This window comes from Cyprinodon tularosa, unplaced genomic scaffold (assembly GCF_016077235.1).
Source record: "Cyprinodon tularosa strain WSP-4 unplaced genomic scaffold, ASM1607723v1 ctg463, whole genome shotgun sequence".
Classification (NCBI taxonomy): Eukaryota; Metazoa; Chordata; class Actinopteri; order Cyprinodontiformes; family Cyprinodontidae; genus Cyprinodon; species Cyprinodon tularosa.
In genome coordinates this window covers 520,864-541,404 of record NW_024039189.1, presented here as the reverse complement: position 1 = coordinate 541,404, position 20,541 = coordinate 520,864, and the positions used below count along the sequence as shown (strand labels likewise).

The window sequence follows — 20,541 nt, the reverse complement described above, 5'->3', positions numbered from 1 at the left end:
AAGCAAACCTGAATATCAAAAGAAAAACATTACAGAAACAGAAACCTAACAATAATGTTCTAAAACACCCAGCATGGAGATTGTTTCATAAAGCTGCTTGTTCTGAGGTGTGGTGAAGGTTCGCCGCTTCAGGTCAGGTAATCTCTGACCAATCCAATTGATCTCCAGGAGATTTCACTTCTTAGTGCACAGCGAGGTCTCAGTGGAGACGGCTAATTCAGTGACTGTGGGAAACACCACTTGTTGCCTGTCCTCTTGAGGGAAGCATTTGCTGTTGCTATCCTTGTTGCTCTAGTATGATCACCGGAGACTCGTTCCTTGTAACTTTTCACAGTGCTGATGAGTCAGAAGAACATAACATTCGCCATGTAAGTAGCCACTGCAGTTTGTTCTGGGATTTTTCTTGCTTTAAGTTCATAATTTGACACCCTGGTCTGTACAGTCATTTGCTAAGTAAGCTGTTGGGAAAATATTTAATATATTAATTGTTCATGAATTTCATCTGCTTATAACTTTAGCTGATATATTTTTCTCATGTTGCAGAAGTGCAGAAGTGTGACCTCTGGGTTCATTCACAATCAGCTTTTTGTTCCCTTACAAAGTATTTAGCCTTAGAGAGGGGATTATTGTTATCCTTGGTTTACATAAACTAATAGTATCATAAGATTTTGACAGGATTTGTGAAAACATTGTTGATCTGGGATCTGGTTTGTTCCTCAGGACATCTCTGTATGGACTGTTCCCCTACAAGTCCAGCATGATCGGGCTGGAGACCCTAGGAGATCCCTCAGCAGAGTGGGACATAGTGGAGACCATTGGGAAAGGGACGTACGGCAAAGTCTACAAAGTGACCAACAAAAAGGATGGGAGCCAGGCGGCAGTGAAGGTTCTAGACCCCATCAACGTGAGTCCCTTCAAAACATCCCATGACATGAGTCTTTTGAAACTCTGCATATTTCAAATGTTTCTCTGCTTTAACACACCTGAATCCAATGGCTGGACAACTTCAGTTAATGAAGGACGGTGAGCCCAAAGGACTACAGCTGGATAGAAACCAGCAGCTACATAAACAGGACAAGAAGTGGGAAAGGGTCTCACTCAGGGAGCCAGGGTGGTATACTGTGGAAATCTGTGTGGGATGCAAGCAGCCTGCTTTAAGCACCAGAGCACCATTTCTCCCATCTAAGCTCTCTCTGTTTGGCAGCATATTGATTGTTATTTTTAGATATTTGGTGGATCTAGAAACCAGCTGGATGGTGCTTTATTCATATGCATTTTGCTTTGCTTTCATAGAGTATATAAAGTGTTCCATTAGGAAGAATCAACTTGTTGCTTTTTTGCCTACATCACCTTTTATTCTTCTCCCTAGTTAATGTATTTGTGATTATCTAACTCTGAAAGAAAATGTATGAAAACAACTTGAGTTAATTTATTAAGAAATTATTATATTCTTCAATATGAAAGGTTCTGTCATTACAAACACATTAGGAACTATATAACCGAAGTATATTTCAGGCATACTTTCATTTTTTAGATGACGGTTTTAATTTAATATATATATTTCATTTATTTTTCTGTGACTGTAAAGAAAACGTTAAAAGCAGACATTTATAAATAATTTTTTTTCCCCAGTTAAATTTAAATTTGCATTTCAGTCCAGTGGCAGAAACAGGACAAATCTTTAGAAACAATAATTTAAAACAAAAAAATTAAATGAAATTTTTTTTTTTAAATCTGTATTTTTTAAAACCCTTATTATAACAAAAAAAAACATCTTTGAGGTCAGTACGTTGTCTCCTCAAAATAGTTATTGTTAATGTGTAAATCTGTTAATTAAATGATTAAATCGGTAAGATGCTGATGTGCAGCATTATGGTGGATTTGTAGACCAAATGTTTTCAGCATTAAGGTTACTATGGTATAGGGCAGTGATGTCATGTTTCCTTAACAAAGATTTGTAGAGCTTTTAAATCGATCTAAGAGGTTTTGGGGTCAAGGAAGCTTTAATTATTAATTCAACTTCTTTCCTTCCCTATGGAGTATAAATATCACATGACACAGAAGATAATTTCTCGTACACACTCATAAAAAAAAGTCCAACAAAAAGGACCAGAGGATATGGGATTCATATATATATATATATATATATATATATATATATATATATATATATATATATATATATATATATATATATATATATATATATATATATATATATATATATATATATATATATATATCCTTCCATCTTCTCGGGACAAGTTTTATAATGCTTAAAGGGGCCTTTTCACATACCATGCCTATAAAAGAAGCACCAAACCAAATACCATGTGTTCGAGTTAAAATAAAGCAGTATAACTCTCAGCTTTCCTTCAGTGGTTGTCTATTTAATTCCTTTTGAGCCTGAATTTTTGTATTGGGCACGATCAGCAGACATAAACCTTGTTGCATGTCATCATCATCTGCTGGCAGTAAACACCAGCGTAATATTCAGAGCGTTAACTCTGTCCTATCCCTCTCGAGATCCAGTTTTGCACTTTTTTACACTTTGGTTTTGACTTTTCCTCTTTCTTTTAAAAACCTTGCCTTAGACTTGCTTGGATCATTGCTTCATGTTTACTCTTTACACACAAATCTTACCTCCAGTCACCTGGTCTTTTTGTGGTAAATAAAGAAAGCTTAAGTTTACTAACAAATGGAGCAAAAAAAATGTGTAAAAAAGAAAAAGTAGATATAATAAGCCAGGAGGGTGCCATCATTTAACCTGAAGGCTTTTTATTATGCAACTACAGAAGCTACTGGCTTTGAAATGTGTGAATTCATATTACCTGATCTAGTCCCTTTATTCAATTATTTCATATCTAATTAATCAGATTTATCTTTGATTTATACAGGCAATCCTTTTTTTTAGGATTTCAAACACTAATTTGTTTTTAAGATTACTAAATGCTCACTCAGAAATAAAAAAATTGGTCATTTTACAACCAGTTTGATCTTTAGACAACTTTAATTCAGGCTGAGCTGTATCTGTCATTAAATAAACTAGCTCTAAACTTTCGAACAAAACCCTAACATGATATTATCTCTTAGCTAATTTAAAACTAAAGGCTATCCGATCACTCATTCTGCCCTTTGAGGAATTCTAGAGCAAATATTTTGATAATTTTACATGTAAAAAATAATAAAACAGTAGTAATATTAGTTCTTCTTAAAATGTTTTGGGAGCCTGAAGCCATGCTGAACTATACTGGAGAACATTGTGAACAGGGCTGTAAAATCTTTGCATATTGCTCTCTAATGGTTCTGCATGTGCAAAAAGTGCTAGAAAAACACAGAGGACTCCTGTTTCAGGGTCCCTGCTTATGTTTGCAAGCTTTATATTTGGTTAATGATGCTAGTAGTTCTTCTTTAATCCTGATTATGCACCAATTGTAGCTTCAGCACCACATAATAGAGACAGAATCCTTTCCACGAACAAGACGCCTGTATAATGGTAATGTGACTCCATGAGTGTGATGGAGATCATGCATTGTTAAGATCATTCTTGTCTGACTGAAAACTTGACTACTTCTTGGCACTAAAACATTTGTGTTTTTTCCTATAACTGGGACTTCCTGCAGAATTCAAGCAGCTCAAACAGAGTAGGTGGCAAGTCCTGTTTCCTCTTCATCTTGATGCAGTTTCTTTTTGTTCTCCCTGCTACGATTCATACCCCCTTTGCCACCACACTAGTCTAGTGCAGTCTTTGCAGATAGCATAGCTTCTCTCTGCATAGCCATTCATTTTTCTGCTTGATGAGGATACTGTAGACCATGTTTGGGCCCCACTTGTCATGAAAGCTGCTTGTGACTGTGTCAGTGGAAGGATCCACCATCCTGACAGCCCGATCCCCCACCATGCTCCCCTCAAGAAGACGGAGCAGCCACCGCTCCCATCTCTCTCCCTGATTAGACTGCTGACACCATCACTCAGGCATCCAGGAGGAGAAATTCTACCTCTGTGGCTGTGGATCTTCTCTCCCTCTGAGATTTACTTTGATAGAAAAGTGGAGCCAGCAGTACTTCAGCTCTACAGCCCATCCTATCTATGTGTTACTATTTTATAACCCTGTCCTAATCATAGCTACCTAGTGTTGCATTGTAGCTAAAAATAGATCACACCCTTAAAACATTATTTGTGATGCATATTGTTGCATACTTTGCAAAGCTTTGCTTAAAACTTGCCTGTTTGCTTCTTGAAGGATGTAGATGAGGAGATAGAAGCAGAGTACAACATCCTGAGGTCCCTGTCCAACCATCCTAATGTGGTGAAGTTTTATGGCATGTTTTATAAGTCTGACAACTTATCCGGTGGACAGCTCTGGCTGGTACTCGAGGTGAGCTCTTTTTTATGTTCGGATTATTTTTAATTTCCAAGTCTAATATCAAACCTGAAATGGTCTGTCGGTTTTATGTTATTAATTTATTTTGTTTTTAATTTATTAGATTGATGAATATTTGTTCAACATTATTAGTTCTAACATATCTTAAATATCCGTATATTTAATTGAACTGTATCTAATGTTTTGCTTATTTGACTTTTACTTATATTTAATGATTGAATTATTTTCTATTTCAATTTAATTTTATGGTACTGAGAACTCAGGTGGTTGGTACATGTCAGCTGTTCAGCTTGAGTTGTCACATGACTCAGATCAAACCCACAAAAGCGTTAATAAGATAACAGGCTGAGGTCAGTGACCCAAATGAACTAAGGGTTCCTGAAGGATGGATGTAAACATTGATCTTATGGTGAACTTTCACCATAAATCTGGTAAAACTAAATAAACCTGAAATGTGTTGATACTAAAAATAAAGTGATCTCCATTTGAGCAGTCAAGATTATGAGAAACTGAAAGAAAAAGTTAAACTGCATTAGTTTGCTTGAGCATTTTGCGTACAATAGGCATTTACTTTAGTAAAATGTTATTTTCTGCTGACAGCATACAATTTTTTTTAACAAGAAAAAAAAAAACAAAATATATATTTTTTCCATTGAGTTTTGGAGGACCAAATATGAATGATTTTGCATAATAAGATAAAAAGAAAACACTAAACACAGTACCTAAAAAAGGTACTATTTTATTAGTTTTAAAGATTTAAATGATAGGGATAGGTCATCTTCAGCTGTCGATGTGTAAACACAAAACAGAAAAAAAAATCTAATTTGGAACCTTTAGAGAAACTTTAACTTCCAGAGACATAAACTGTGAAATTGTGTGTATGTACCTTGCATTTCAATAGCATAGGAAGATATGCAGTTTTAGGTTTTAAAGAAGCGATTGTTTCCTTCCTGTGCATTTAGTAGCATAAACAGTTTTATGTTCTGCAAAGCCAGGAAGTTACATGTTGTTTGTGATCATGCAACCTCTGCATGCCACATAAAATGCAAATATAGGACTGATATCCTGCAGGAGTGACTGCATCATAACATCACACAATCTCACTTTACTCTGCAAACTTTTTGTCAGTGCTGATACATATTTACTCCCTCCCGGAATGCTGAATTCTTGGATTGGCTGTAACCAAAGGCAGCCTTACTAACTTCAGTATACCTTAACAATTTGATCACAAAATCAGCTTTATTTAGTCAGATTGAAATACAAGAGCAGAGGTTATACATACAGTAGTGAGATAGAAAACTGTTTAATAGCAGCTTAAGTATTTGGAAATACTCTGCAGGCGCAGAGTTTCTAAACTAGCCTGATGCTATTGTTCTGACAGATGAGGCTGAGCTTCTTTCGCCAGCTTGGATGTGTGGCCTAACCCTCACCATGAATCATAATTTAGAACGGTGAGTGATGGACGAGTCACTGTTGTTTCTCTGTCTCCCTTGCAGCTGTGCAACGGCGGCTCCATCACAGAACTCATCAAAAGCCTGATCATGCGCGGCCAGCGTCTGCAGGAGTCTGTCATCTCGTACATCTTGTACAGTGCCCTCTTGGTAAACTGGCAGCTGATGATAAGCAGCAGCTTGGATGCAAACATGCTTCATCTCAGGGCCTTTTAAAAAGCATCCACACCATTAAACATTTTCACCTTTTGTCCCCAACACAAACCAAATGTATCTTGTTAGGATTTTGTGTGATAAAAGACAGAAAGCCGTGCATATTTGTAGAGTGGAAAGGAAAAACATGGTTTTAAACTTTTTATTTAGAAACAAAAATCTAAGAGTGTAGCATGCATTTATATTAAGCCCCCTTGAATGAATATTTTTACAACTTTTGCTGTTACTACTGAGAGTCTTTTAGGAATTACCTCCACCAGTTTTGCATATCTACAGAAAGACACTTTTAGATTGGATTTAAGTCTCAGATAAAGCTGTGGTCTCCATTCATTTGAAGCCAGTGTCCTGCAACTTTAAAATTCATCTATGATCGGCACACCTGAATCAAATTGATGAATTAATTCTTGGTAGACAGGAGTTCTGCTTATAGCCCATTTATTAAACCCATGTAGGCTAAAGCAAAAACACGTGTAAAGATTTTAGGACTCTTGCCCCTCTAGTTCCCTGATCCTCTTCTAGGTTTTCTCTTTATTTCACAGCATCAATCTTCAGGTTAACTCTGACAGGCTTCTCTGTCTTTACTGAAGTACAAATAAGCCAAAAAGTTTTTGTCTTATTGGAGCACATTCTTCCACTCATTTGTTTTGTTTTCTTTATGGCTTGTGGGAAATCACATATCTTTTTGCTCAGGGCTTTAGTTTCAGCAATAGTATGATTCCTGCCAATCTTTTGCTTGACTTATAGATGTCCAATCAATTTAACAGAACTTTTCTTCATTTAGATTAAAAATTAGTAAATAGCATCTATTTGTTAACTATAATTAAGGAAATTTGTTTGTTTTGTAAACACATTAAAAAAACAAAAGAAAACAAAATTTTTGTTTTCTCAGTACTTTACAATTACAGGCACATCTAGAAAACGTTATTATTAATAAGTTAATCACTTTTTGTTACTGATCTTAGAAACTGAAACCATTGCTGACATTTATTAAACATAGTAAAATATTTCATTTTGATGGTTATGGTTTACAGATAATGAATGAAGACCCAAAAGATAAGATCATATAAAAAAAGAACATTTCTAATGTATTAACACTATAAAATGGCCACATTATAGTCTATATAAACATGTGGAAAAAAGCTGGTTTAACAGATGTTCAGATGAAAGTCACTGATTACCTTCACAAGGAAGGTAAGGCAAAAAAAGCTGGATCCAAGCATAATCATAGAAAGTTGGTTGGAAGGTAAATGCTAAGATAGGGCACCAGCAGCAGTGATAACTGCAGCCAGGAGAGGATCGGAGTAAAGCAAACAGGAACTGCACAAGAAGAGGAGTGAGTCTGCACATGATAGGCCGTTACATACACAGAAAACCTGAACAGGGGCTGCAAATGTCCCGTTCCCCGTGTCAGAACCCCACCTGGGATAAAGAAAAAAAATGGAAATTACCTTAGTGGACCAAATATATTAGTTTGCTTTTTTTTTTTTTATAATCCAGGTGTGAAGAATGGAAAGGTCCAAATTCAAACTGTCAATTTAAGGTCTAGTGAGAAGTCTTCACAATCAGTCAGGATTTAGAGCGGAAAGTGACCTAGTGTTGGCCTGCTTTGATATCTTAAACAACATCTACCAGGGAATTTTATCGATATAAATCCTTCTTTCTGATCTTTAGCTTTATGGAGATGCGGATTCCACTTTTCAGCTGGACTTGGTACTTGCCCACACTGCCAAAGCTGTTTTAATGTACACGGTGTTACTGAGTGTGACTGGCCAGCAAACTGCTCTGAACTTAACCCCAAAGAGAATCTAAGCTTTATGGTCAAGAAAAAGATGAGAGACAGCAGACCGAACAGATGATCTGAAGGCTGCTATCAAAGCCACCTGGACTTCTATTAGCTCAGCAGAACCACACACCGATCTCTATGCCACTGATGCTGTAATTCATGCAAAACGTGCTGATCAAATAATCCGTGAAAAGAAATGAGCAAACTTTACAGAAGCCTGAATTTCTGTCTATCCTTTTTAATTTTTAAGACTTACCTTATATTCTAATTTCCTGGAACATTAAATGTTGAGTTTTTGTTATCTGTAAAGCATAATCACTAAAATGACATGAAATAAAGGCTTAAAATTTCTTTCTATGTGCGATAAATATATGTAATATTTACTGCTGGGTCTTAATAAGGTTCAGCTTTCCAATGCAAAAAGGTGAAATAGGTTAAGAAAAAAAATTAAGCAATTTATAATAAACCGAAACAGGCAAGAAAAACTGTGAAATAATTCAAAATGCAATCACCCTTTCCTATAGAATGTGCTTTATTTCTTTTTTGTTTTTATTAAACAAATTACTGTGTTTAGCACAATGTGTATTCTTGTTCCCCGACCTAAAGGGTCTGCAGCATTTGCACAACAACCGGATAATCCATCGTGACGTCAAAGGCAACAACATCCTCCTTACAACTGAAGGGGGAGTCAAACTGGTTGACTTTGGTAATTATCTTTTTTGCTAAAAGAAAACAATGTTTATTCTTGCAAACTTGTTTTATTTAAATTTTTTTGCTACATGACTAGAGCACATTGATTGTTAGGTATGAACACAAGCACAGGGTAAACCATTTGATGTGCTCCACACTCTTCAGTTCTCTGCTCACCATAACATCTTTTTATTTCATGGAGCGTAGCCTGAACCTGGGGCTATTATTGCTCGTTTAAATTGCATTATTTGATGCTTTGCATATTAAGAGAAAGCTGCTATGGCAAATGACTTTGAGTCGCCCCCAGGCGTGTTTATGTCCCCCGTGTCATGGAGATGAAGTGGACTCATGCTGATAAAAATCTGTCCTACATAATTTGAAATGATTATGGCCTAGTATTATTATTGCTTGGCTGTTTACCACAGCAGATTGTACACAAGGATTTATTGATCCATTCAAACATTTTGTACCTGTTATAAATCTGACTTTGGCTTTTAGGGTCTTTATGCAGCGGAGTGTGAATTTTGTTGTCGTTTTCTGCAGGTGTTTCAGCTCAACTGACCAGTGCACGGCTCCGGAGGAACACATCAGTGGGGACGCCGTTTTGGATGGCTCCTGAGGTCAGACATCCTAAAAAACAACAATGCATGCTTTAGTGCTTTGTGCTTTCATACAAGTCAGTGGAGTTGTTATGTGTTAGCCTGAGCACCGGTTATTTTAGTGAGCCTCCCTCCTTTGTGTCATTGCCTATTCCCCTCCTGCTCTCCTCTACAGGGGCAGCTCTTGAGGTTACCTCAAGGTTAATAGCTGGGAGTCTAAGGGCCCCTCGGCTTACTCTGTGACAGAAATGAGGTGCGGTGATTGGGCCTGTTGGGCAGGGACCTAAGGGGCAATTAGAATAAACTGAGCTGGAAAATGTAGTGTCACTTATAATTATTGACTGTAGGAAAGCAGAGCTCACAGCGGCAGCTATTCTGAGCTGACCCAGCTTGAATCTGCTTTAAATAAGCTGGATTTTCTTTAAGCTTTGAGTCAGTGAAACAGTTTAATTTTCATTTGACACACTGCTTAAGTGAAATCCCTCTTTATTCAAGCGTGGATGTTTGGACTCAGATGGTGTGTTTTGTTGCCAGGTCATTGCTTGTGAGCAGCAGTACGACTCCTCGTATGACGCCCGCTGTGATGTGTGGTCTCTTGGCATCACGGCCATTGAGTTGGCTGAAGGAGACCCCCCACTGGCTGAGATGCACCCAGTGAAAGCTCTATTCAAAATTCCTCGGTGAGTCCAGCAGAGGGCGCCCCTACCCCACAGGTAGACCACATTGTTGCCCCCCTCCCACCAAGTTAATAGAACAATGGTAAAACCTCACAGCAGTCCAATAGGGAGATTAATGTACTGGCCTTTTTTTTTTTTTGCTATGGCTGTCAGACAGTTATTGTTGAATTATGGTAAAATCCACACCACAAAAAAGGCTTAAAGTAATTCTAATGATATATTCACTGCATATATTCACTTTTGTGAATGGTGAATGTCTGACGAGGGGTTACACATGTTTGACCTTCTCTTGAGAGCACAACCATGCAATTATCTCTCGTTTGTTGGAGATGGGCTCCTCTGATTGCAATTTGCATTAGTGATTAGCTCCATTCACACCGAGATGATGGCTGTCAGCCCCCCCTCTGCCCAGTCCTGGTCACAATATTATCTCCTTCCCACCAACATGCAAAAGCACAGCTTGTGCAGCAGAAACTATGCATTTAGCATTTCATCATCAGCGCCAAATCTGACCCAGAAGGAAGATAGTTTGAATTAGTTGGGGTTTACTGATTGTAAGATGTGTTGGTTAAATTCTCATAGATATCTCATATCATTTTGCTTTACAACATCTTTTTTTGTATTTCACCTAAAGATTTTTTTTTTTAGTTCTATCCATGCTTCAGGACTGACCTTTAAAATTACAGTTTATCCTGGCTGAGTTGCTATTAAAACAGAGGCATCTAGCTTAATTTTTTTGGTTAATCAGCAGAAGAAACTGCACCATTAATCAGCATAACTAAGGGAATTAGGCTCTGCACTTTAATATCTTTCTGGGTAACAGTGTGTAACAAAAAAAAGGGAGAAAAGAGAAAGTCACTATTTGCTCCTTTTGAATTTATACTCTCTAGAGATACAGGTTTTTTAAGCCCCATACCAATCATTTTGACATCAGTTTAACTAATCTGATATCTGCTGTCGATTTTTGGGGGATTTTCTCCCTTCATTCACTTGGAAAAATAACAAAATGATGACAGTTGTTATAAACAAATTAAACAAAACATTAACAATTGGTAGCAAATGGAGGGGGCGCAAATGCAATCCCTTTGGGTGATCGAAAGGATCATCTGCTAGATGCTTGAATCAATCAGCAAACGTTGGTCTACCTCTAATAAGGACCAATGTCAAAACAAACAGCAGCAATCTTATTGCATTTTTCGAGACTCAGACACAGAGTGTGTAGAAAATGAAATTCCGTTTTATACAGCTTTCAGACAGTAAATGATCAGCAGCTTAGCAGTGAAATAAACATTTCCATTTTATAAAGTTCAGCAGTGATCCAATACAAACACCGTGGAGTAAAAACATGGTGCAAAAGGCATTGATATGGAAGTTCAGATGATTTCAAGCATTTCAGCTTCTGATACGTAATTAATGACTCTCTGTATACTTAAGTGTCACCTCAAACTAAGACTAACTTCCTGTTGTTTCTGCCGACAAAACTGAACAAGCCAACATTTTTATTTCACTACATATTTAGCAGGATGGTACAGAAAGGAAAAAAAAAAAAGATAAATGGCCAAATGTACAGAGAGTGAGGCATAGAGTTTATACACTTTTCTGGGGCTATATGTTGTCAATTACTGTGAATGATAGATAAACACGTCATGCCCACTGTTAGGTATGGTAGAGGATCTGTGATGCTGTGGTGTGCATTTTTGTCTCACAGGGGAGTGGTCGGTACCAGAAAACTGCATAATGGGAGGAGACTGTCTTTCAAAACATTTTTTCATATCTACACTAAGAAGGTTCACCAAACCTTCTTACATGATGGCCACACAACCAAGACTTAGATCATTACAAAACAAACATGATAAACATTTTGTAATATCATTACAAAATAAACATCAGGCAAGGGGATGGCCCAGAACAATCATTTCTTGACATAATTTATTTCCCCCCTCAAAAAAAAAAGTATTTATTGAAATATAAAAATCTACATATTCTAGTCTCTGGTTTAATTTATTGAGTTACTGTTTCTAACCAGTTCTTCCATCCCAGCATATCAGACTATAATTAATTCATTTAAATAAAAAAGGATAAAAAAAGATATATTTCATACACCATATCTCCTCCCCTCTCTATTCAAACTAAAGTATACACAGTTTGGCCTTATCCTTTGAATTGTGACCTGTAAGGTTTAGTGGTTGTTAAATAAATCACAGTGTGTGTGCAGGCATGAAATGATTCTTTCACCATGACATTTATCTCAAATGTATTTCGCTCCGATGCTGCGGCGCAGATGAATTCAGGAGGAAATGCTCGTATCGCTCCTGAAGGAATTACTTTCTAAATAAGGAAATTTTTCACCTATAGGTCTCTGGTGGCGGCGCGAGTGATCCATGATAAGATCTTACAGATTCCTCTTCACAGGGCTTTAGTGATTGGAGAGCTTCTGATATTTATGTACTTTCTTTTTAAATGCATCACATAGCCTTTTCAAATGGTTTCTTCTCCTTGTGAGAAGTCCTTGACTCATTTATGTTTTCATAAAAAGATGCAATAAGTATTTAAAATCACCGGGTTATTTAAAATGAGCACGTATAAAGGAGTTCCATTGTTATGTACTACGTTTTGTCTGTTTAATTGGCTTTACTGTTTCTTTAAAACTCTACTAGAAGAGCTGAAAAAGTGTCCTAGGTGTACACCAGCTTGTATCTTATACCTGTGTGCGTCACTGTTCTGAAAGGATCAAAAATTGCCACAATTGTCATGTGGCAATTATGACAACTTTAAAGAAACAGAAATTGTGAAGCACTGAATTTGATTGTAGGGCTCAGTTACTAAAGGGTCACCTCTATATTTGATCTGGTATAGAGATATCTCACCAATCTTGCTAAAATATCTGATAAACTATTTACAATTTTCAGGATTGCTTAGATGTTTGTGAGTTCCTTTACTCTATTATTTGAATGATGACAATAATTAGGGGTGCTGCAGTGTGCATGATATAGCTGGGATGTTCTCGAGGGCTACGAGAGAACGTAATGAAGCATCACAGAAGACAAAGCTGTAAAATCATCAACTGCAAAACTAATTAGTGACATCAAGGGTGTTCTTCGATATTTAGTGTGCAGGAAAGGTTAATCGCTGGTGCTGGGTGCTCTCAGCGCTATAAAGCTTCAGAGCGTCCATGTAAAGTCAAACCAAAGTGTGTAAAATTTGCTGTAAAGGTTAGAGAGACTGCAATGACAGACAAGGTTGTGATTGTTCATCCAGATCTCCGTCGACATTACACACACATAAAAACGAGCGTGCATCCGTCTGAGCAAAGACCAGAACGAGGTAGATGGAGTAAATGATGGCTTGTCATGGGCAACAAGGCCTAAAGATATCATGAATCCAAGGGAGAGAGATTCAGAATGGTCAGACGCAGATAAAAACGCCCTCATAAAAAAAGCTCACCCAAAGTTATGCCCCTAGGAGCAGCAAACAATGAGAGCTACCAACGGTGCCTGGGAAGTTACTTTTAGAATGTTATTACAACCCCATGGCTGAATAACAGCATGAAATACTGACTCTTGGTGGATGTTCAGGCAACTGTTTCACTTTACAACAGCAAGGAAAAACGTGACGAAAAAGACAAATGTGACACAATTCCAATCCAACTTTATTTATAAAGCACTTTAAAATTTTTTGCAAGACCAAAGTGCTGCACAGTGAAACAGCATAAAACCATTACAAGACATCCATCCATTATCTGACACGCTTGGGGTCGCGAGGGGTGCTGGTGCCTATCTCCAGCTGTCAATGGGCGAGAGGCGGGGTACATCCTGGACAGGGCAACACATAGACAAACAGGACAAACAACCATTCATGCACACACTCACACCTAAGGACAATTTAGAGAAACCAATTAACCTAACAGTCATGTTTTTGGACTGTGGGAGGAAGCCGGAGTACCCGGAGAGAACCCACACATGCTCAGGGAGAACAACCTGGGCTGGGAATCGAACCCAGAACCTTCTTGCTGCAAGGCAGCAGTGCTACCCACCGTGCCACTGAGCAGCCCCATCACAAGACATAAAAAACATAAAAGCATAAAAGACATCTTGAAATTTAAATCTGAATTGTAAATCAACATCTCACATGCACCATCGTGCAAGGGTGCATGAAGATGCAGCAACTCGGAAAGATAAGTTGGAGCAAGACCATTAAGCGACTTAAAATAAATAGAAGAACTTTGAAATGAATGCTGAAATATACAGGGAGCCAGTGTAGTGAGGCTAAATGTGGGTAATGTGCTCATATTTACAAGTGCTAGTTAAATGACGTTCCACAGCATTTTGCACAAAAGAGGAAAGAATGACAACAAAGACTATTCAGTAGTATTGGAAAAACCATCGTATCTAAAATGTAAACAAAATAAAGGAGTTTTGGAGAAACAGAGGAACGGACAGATGTTAAGCTTTACTAGAGGTGGTATGGAAGAGGATTAGGGTAACTGAGAAAAAAAGTTAACTGATTTTAAAATTTTTGTTTCGGTATAACATGGGAAGAAAAGTCAGAATTCTGATTTTTTTTTCTCGGAATTCTGATTTTTTTCCCCTCAGAATTTTGACTTTAATCTCCGAATGCTGATTTTTTCCCCTCATTATTCTGGCTTTAATGGTTAAAGTCAGAATTCTGCGATTAAAGTTTAATCGCAGAATTCTGACTTTTTGTTAAAAATTTTGACTTTAATCTCAAAAGTTTGGATCTTAATGTTTCGGAAGAGGATTAGAGGTGGTGAAGTATATACAGGTGCTGGTCATAAAATTAGAATATCATGAAAAAGTAGATTGATTTCAGTAATTCCATTTAAAAAGTGAAACTTGTATATTATATTCATACATTACATACAAACTCATATATTTCAGATGTTTATTTTGTTTAATTTTGATGATTACAAATGACAACAAATGAAAATCCCAAATTCATCATATCAGAAAATTAGAATATTACTGAAGACCAATAAAAACAAAGGATTTATAGAAATGTTGGCCAACTGAAAAGTATGAACATGAAAAGTATGAGCATGTACAGCACTCAGTATTTAGTTGGGCCTCCTTTGGCCTGTATTACTGCAGCAATGCGGCGTGGCATGGAGTCGATCAGTCTGTGGCACTGCTCAGGTGTTATGATAGCCCAGGTTGCTCTAATAGTGGCTTTTAGCTCTTCTGAATTGTTGGGTCTGGTGTATTGCATCTTCTTCTTCACAATACCCCATAGATTTTCTATGGGGTTAAGGTCAGGAGAGTTTGCTGACCAATTAAGAACAGGGATACCATGGTCCTTCAACCAGGTACTGGTAGCTTTGGCACTGTGTGCAGGTGCCAAGTCCTGTTGGAAAATGAAATCTGCATCTCCAAAAAGTTGGTCAGCTGCAGGAAGCATGAAGTGCTCTAAAACTTCCTGGTATGTGGCTGCGTTGACCCTGGACCTCAGAAAACACAATGGACCAACACCAGCAGATGACATGGCACCCCAAACCATCACTGACTGTGGAAACTTTACACTGGACTTCAAGCAACGTGGATGAAGTGCCTCTCTTCTTTTCCTCCAGACTCTGGGACCTTGATTTCCAAAGGAAATGCAAAATTTACTTTCATCAGAGAACATGACTTTGGACCACTCACCAGCAGTCCAGTCCTGTTTCTCTTTAGCCCAGGCAAGACGCTTCTGACGCTGTCTGTGGTTCAAGAGTGGCTTGACACAAGGAATGCGACAGCAGAAACCCATGTCTTTCATACGTCTGTGTGTGGTGGTTCTTGAAGCACTCACTCCAGCTGCAGTCCACTCTTTGTGAATCTCCCCCACATTTTTGAATGGGTTTTGTTTCACAATCCTCTCCAGGGTGCGGTTATCTCTCTTGCTTGTACACTTTTTTCGACCACATCTTTTCCTTCCCTTCGCCTCTCTATTAATGTGCTTGGACACTGAGCTCTGTGAACAGCCAGCCTCTTTAGCGATGACCTTTTGTGTCTTGCCCTCCTTGTGCAAGGTGTCGATGGTCGTCTTTTGGACAACTGTCAAGTCAGCAGTCTTCCCCATGATTGTGTAGCCCCGCGGTTCTCAAAGTGTGTGGCGCGACCCACTGGTGGGGAATTGAGACGTGACAGGTGGGGCGCGCCAAGTTCCGGTGTGTGTGTGTGTGTGTCTGTGTGTGACTATAAATGTAGAATGTGTGAGAGCAAACTGTCCTTATAGCTGTATGTTGCCGCTTTTTAGACCAATCAAACCCACAAAGTAATCATTACTAGCCTACATGCAGTCTAATTAAAAGAACATTAGATATGAGAAAAATTTCCCCTGGAACTGAAGTGCCAAAATAATGATTGACGTGACGTCGGCATATTATTTGTAACAGAATAAACTTTCGCGCCCCAGTGTTGCCAACTCAGCGACTTTGTCGCTATATTTCAGACCCCTCCAGCGACTCTTTTTCAAAAAAACAAATCTAGCGCCTTTTGGAGACTCTTACGTGAAAGCACGTATCGTTCCTTTTCTTGTCCTCCAGCGGCAGGTGCTGCCGTGGGGCGCCTCCTCCGTCCCAACCCCGTTCTCCCCCGCTATTGCAGGAGTCCCTATCAGCGCTGCAGTCAGAGCAGAGACACAGCATGTTTAACTTTTGCGTCCAGACTGCAAATAAAGCGCACATGCGCCGGGATTGACGGCGCAGGTTGATCATAAATAACTGAATTTGAAATATTTTATCTTAAATAAATAACGGCGTTTGATTCACACAGCCACATGTTAATGTTTCTGGTTAGGAGTGGAGAGCGAGTATCCACTCATCGGGCAGAGAGCTGTGTGCATTCTTCTTCCCTTTGCCACATCATGTCTCTGTGAGATGGGCTTTTCAGCTGCTGCTTCAATGAAAACAAAATACAGATCTCAGCAGAACATTGAGCATGACTTGAGAGTGGCAGTATCAAGCCTGCAACCCCGTTTTGAGAAACTGTGCAATGCAAAACAGGCTCATTGCAGCCACTAATGCAGGGATAAATAGACCTGTCTTGCCAGATGGATTTCACTTCTTTTCTTTTATTAACAGATTGCAGAGTGGCACTTTAATTTTTTCTATCTTTGAGCTTGATACAAATTTTGACACAGCTGCATTTTTATTTTCTTTATTTTTGAGCTTGCTGTTATTTGATGTAGATTTGTATTTAGATACTACTTGTTACTTCAATAAAATTGGAACATTTTAAGATTGTTGAATATTTCATTAGCATTGTGTTGGGGCGATGGGGACAGGCGGGGCTTGAAAATTCCCCCTTGTCCAAAGTGGGGAATGACAGAAAAAGTTTGAGAACCACTGGTGTAGCCTATAGAACTAGACTGAAAGACCATTTAAAGGCTTTTGCAGGTGGTTTGAGTTAATTAGCTGATTAGAGTGTGGCACCAGGGGCCATCAATTTTGAACCTTTTCACAATATTCTAATTTTCTGATATGATGAATTTGAGATTTTCATTTGTTGTCATTTGTAATCATCAAAATTAAACAAAATAAACATCTGAAATATATGAGTTTGTATGTAATGTATGAATATAATATACAAGTTTCACTTTTTAAATGGAATTACTGAAATCAATCTACTTTTTCATGATATTCTAATTTTATGACCAGCACCTGTAAACCTTAGTGTATATTCAGAGAGCAGGTTGATCTGAAGTCACCACAGTGAAACTGACATACAGGACTATATATATAGTCCTAAAAACATTATATAGTCTTGTTAAGACACAGAGGTCCTTCAGCATTTGCAACAAGATGCATCATATCTTCTATAACTTCCAAAACATATAGATCTGTTTTCTTTGAAACACAAGTCTTATCTAAAGGGTTTTTCAAGGGAGAGCACTAACGAGTCCAGGTCATTTAAAGGTTATTTACAAACCAACATGATCAGAAACTGCGTAGTGTTTATGTCCCAATTTGACTGTTGTCTTTAATATTTTCCCTAGAGCTGAGGTGTTTTTTTTCCACCATATCTCACTTCTTGTCTGACTCATGACGGTCCTGTCAAGTTGCAGCGTAGGTCCAACATAAATAGACTCTTGGTCTCTTTAGTAAATGTTTACAGCATACATAAGATGTAGAGCTGGCTGTAACAGCAGCATGTAACTAATTGCAATCAGCTTAAGGCTGAGGATTAAAAAAAAGTGTATATGCTTTTAACTACTGACAACTACTTATTTGTTTTACTTTTTTAAAATCTATTTTACTTCTTTTATGTTTTTGAAACTGTTTTGTTGTTTTTATACAATTTTATTTTTTCAGCATGTACAGCACTGTGTTGCAGTTCTGGTTGTTTTAAAGGGCTGTATAAATAAAGTTGAGTTATGTTGAGTTGACTGAGAAATTGTCCAGATAATAGCAAAAGTGGAAGACCTCTTCCTGAATAGGCTCTCAAATAACACCAACAGTACATTATACAGAAAAAAATATGCTCCTAAGTTAGTGGATGATTTATATCCCGGCAATAAGACAAAACCACAGAATATGGTTGGATAGAGCTTGTTGAAAAAGCCAAAGGATAACCACACATAATATCAATATCTGTGTATCTGGTTAAAATATAAGAACAAGCTGTCCATTAATTATTGCAAATTTAGGAGAAACTAAACTTTGAAGCCTCTGAGCAGGTAGAGACTTTGCTTCCCTTAATCCATACATAGCTGTCAGCTCAAAACCATTTCCCACAAACAGAAGGAAAAATAAGTCAGGATGATCAAAATTTTGTGTTTTGGTCAAAATAATGATGATATATGAACACTTTGTCTCGTCAACGTTTCGTTAATAATGTTCTTCACTGATCCTCCTAAAGCAAGACCCACTTTTTTATCTAAATGTTTGGATAGGGTTAAGTCAGACAAACCCTTTTTTGTGAGCGACTTCCTTCCTGACAGGGGATCACCGGCAGATGATGATTAAGGGCTTTAATATCTCCACCTCTGATTCAGTCGTCTTACTGCGGCTAAACGTGGCGTCCCGGTGTGCAGTAAGGGTGACTTAGCTGTCTGTGACATGATAAATGCAGCAGTTGTTCATGCATGTATGCTCAAAGATGGATGACCCAGAACTTTGGATGTGTGTACCAATCATTACAGTTTGCACACGTGCTTTCTCTCTGTCAAAATACTTTTAAAAGAATCTTTATTTCTTCTGCTGTAAGAAATCAATGTAGTGTGTAGCAGCATTTCTACTGTACATCCTTCCTTTATGCTCATATTTATCCACACAGGGGTAAACATATACTCAGGATTAAAGCACTGAGCTTTTATTAAGTAAAATATGGAGAGTGTAATAAAACAAACATGACGGTGGAGAACTCACTCTGTCTGGACAGTTATACAATATGGTGTTTACACACTTAATCATAATACACAATCCTTAATAAGCAAGAGATGTACCTAATAGACCTACAGGACTCTATGTTCCACAAAATAAATGACAGCACAGTATAGTTGTTTGAAAAAAAGTGGAAACATCTGCCTCAAGACAGCTTATCACTGTGTTTCAGGGAAGCCAGTACTAAAATTCTACTTCAAATATTCTAGGAAACATTTCTTCACTGTACAACATACTTTTCAAACCAGAATCTGAACAACGTTTGGATGTATAAACTTGTATTTCTGGTTATATAAAAATATGTGTCAGCCAGATGTTCCAGATTTAAGACCCACTTTTTGGAAATTTAAACTGAAAAAAGAAAAATGAAAAAAAAAGGTAAATAATATGCATATCAAAAATAATATCCACATAATATGATATCCTGATTTTTGTGCTTTCTTTCTTGGTTCAGTTCCAGCTGTCAGAAGCTGTTGACACCTCTTTGATTGTGCCTCAATCCACTCTGAGGAACATCTGACAGTGCGTGCCTATGCCTGGACCCACATTTGAATAAGCCGGCTGTGTTTACAATATGAGCCAGCGATCACACACAAACACTCCAAAGAAAAAAAATAAATAACGGTGTGAATTTCTAAAGCGCAATGAACACTCTTGACAGTGTTATCAGTAGTGTGCTGGTATGTTGACTTTGTAATATATAAGCAGTATGGTAGAAGATCAAGGCGAGAATGTGTCTTCAGGCTCACATTAGAGGTTGCATTGAAACAGTCAGTTTCCGGCTTTGATCTGCACTTTAGAAAGGATTGCCTGCCTGAATTCTTAAGAAAGACTTTTCTAAGTGAGCGCTGTGCAAAATGACAGATTTTGCACTCGAACATCTCTGTGCTGTATCCACAAAAAGATTTAAATTTGTACTGTTGCTGTTTAAACTGCACCTTCCTCTTCTTATTTTTATTTTTTTCTACTTTAAGCTGTTATGGCTCTCTTTCCCCGTACGCTCCAAGGTTTCACGTGAGCCTTGTAAACTAATTAATGCAGTAAAAAACACATTAATCAGATGTTTCACTGTTTATATGACAGTGACAAAAGGCTCAGCCTCCAGCTGTCGGATTTGACAGCTCGCTCTGAAGATGACTGTACTCAGGCTAAGTCCAGCCTTGGCTCCTTGTGCTGCCCAGCCTCCTGTCATCCTGTGTACTTGAAATGTGTTAGCATCATTACAGATGGCCTCCGTAAATGCTGCTGACAGAGGTATAACTATCTCCCATAACTTTTTGCTCTCAGCGGCAGATGCTCTTTGCCAGACCCTAAAATGAACAATTATCATTTGTCATTTCTTTCTGCGGCTGCCAGAGACCTGGATGT

General features: G+C 37.9%; 1 protein-coding gene across 1 annotated transcript in view; it reads left to right on the top strand.

Annotated features, from left to right (window-relative positions):
• Nucleotides 1–215: 215 nt before the first annotated feature.
• myo3b (myosin IIIB) overlaps nt 216–20,541 on the top strand; it is a 113,246-nt gene continuing 92,920 nt past the window's right edge. Inside the window, exons 1-8 of the mRNA XM_038301181.1 lie at nt 216–368; nt 721–904; nt 3,624–3,644; nt 4,244–4,378; nt 5,881–5,985; nt 8,438–8,537; nt 9,065–9,141; nt 9,655–9,800. Of these exons, the coding sequence (XP_038157109.1) occupies nt 340–368; nt 721–904; nt 3,624–3,644; nt 4,244–4,378; nt 5,881–5,985; nt 8,438–8,537; nt 9,065–9,141; nt 9,655–9,800 (797 nt within the window). The 5' untranslated portion in view covers nt 216–339. The remainder of the gene's footprint in view (nt 369–720; nt 905–3,623; nt 3,645–4,243; nt 4,379–5,880; nt 5,986–8,437; nt 8,538–9,064; nt 9,142–9,654; nt 9,801–20,541) is intronic.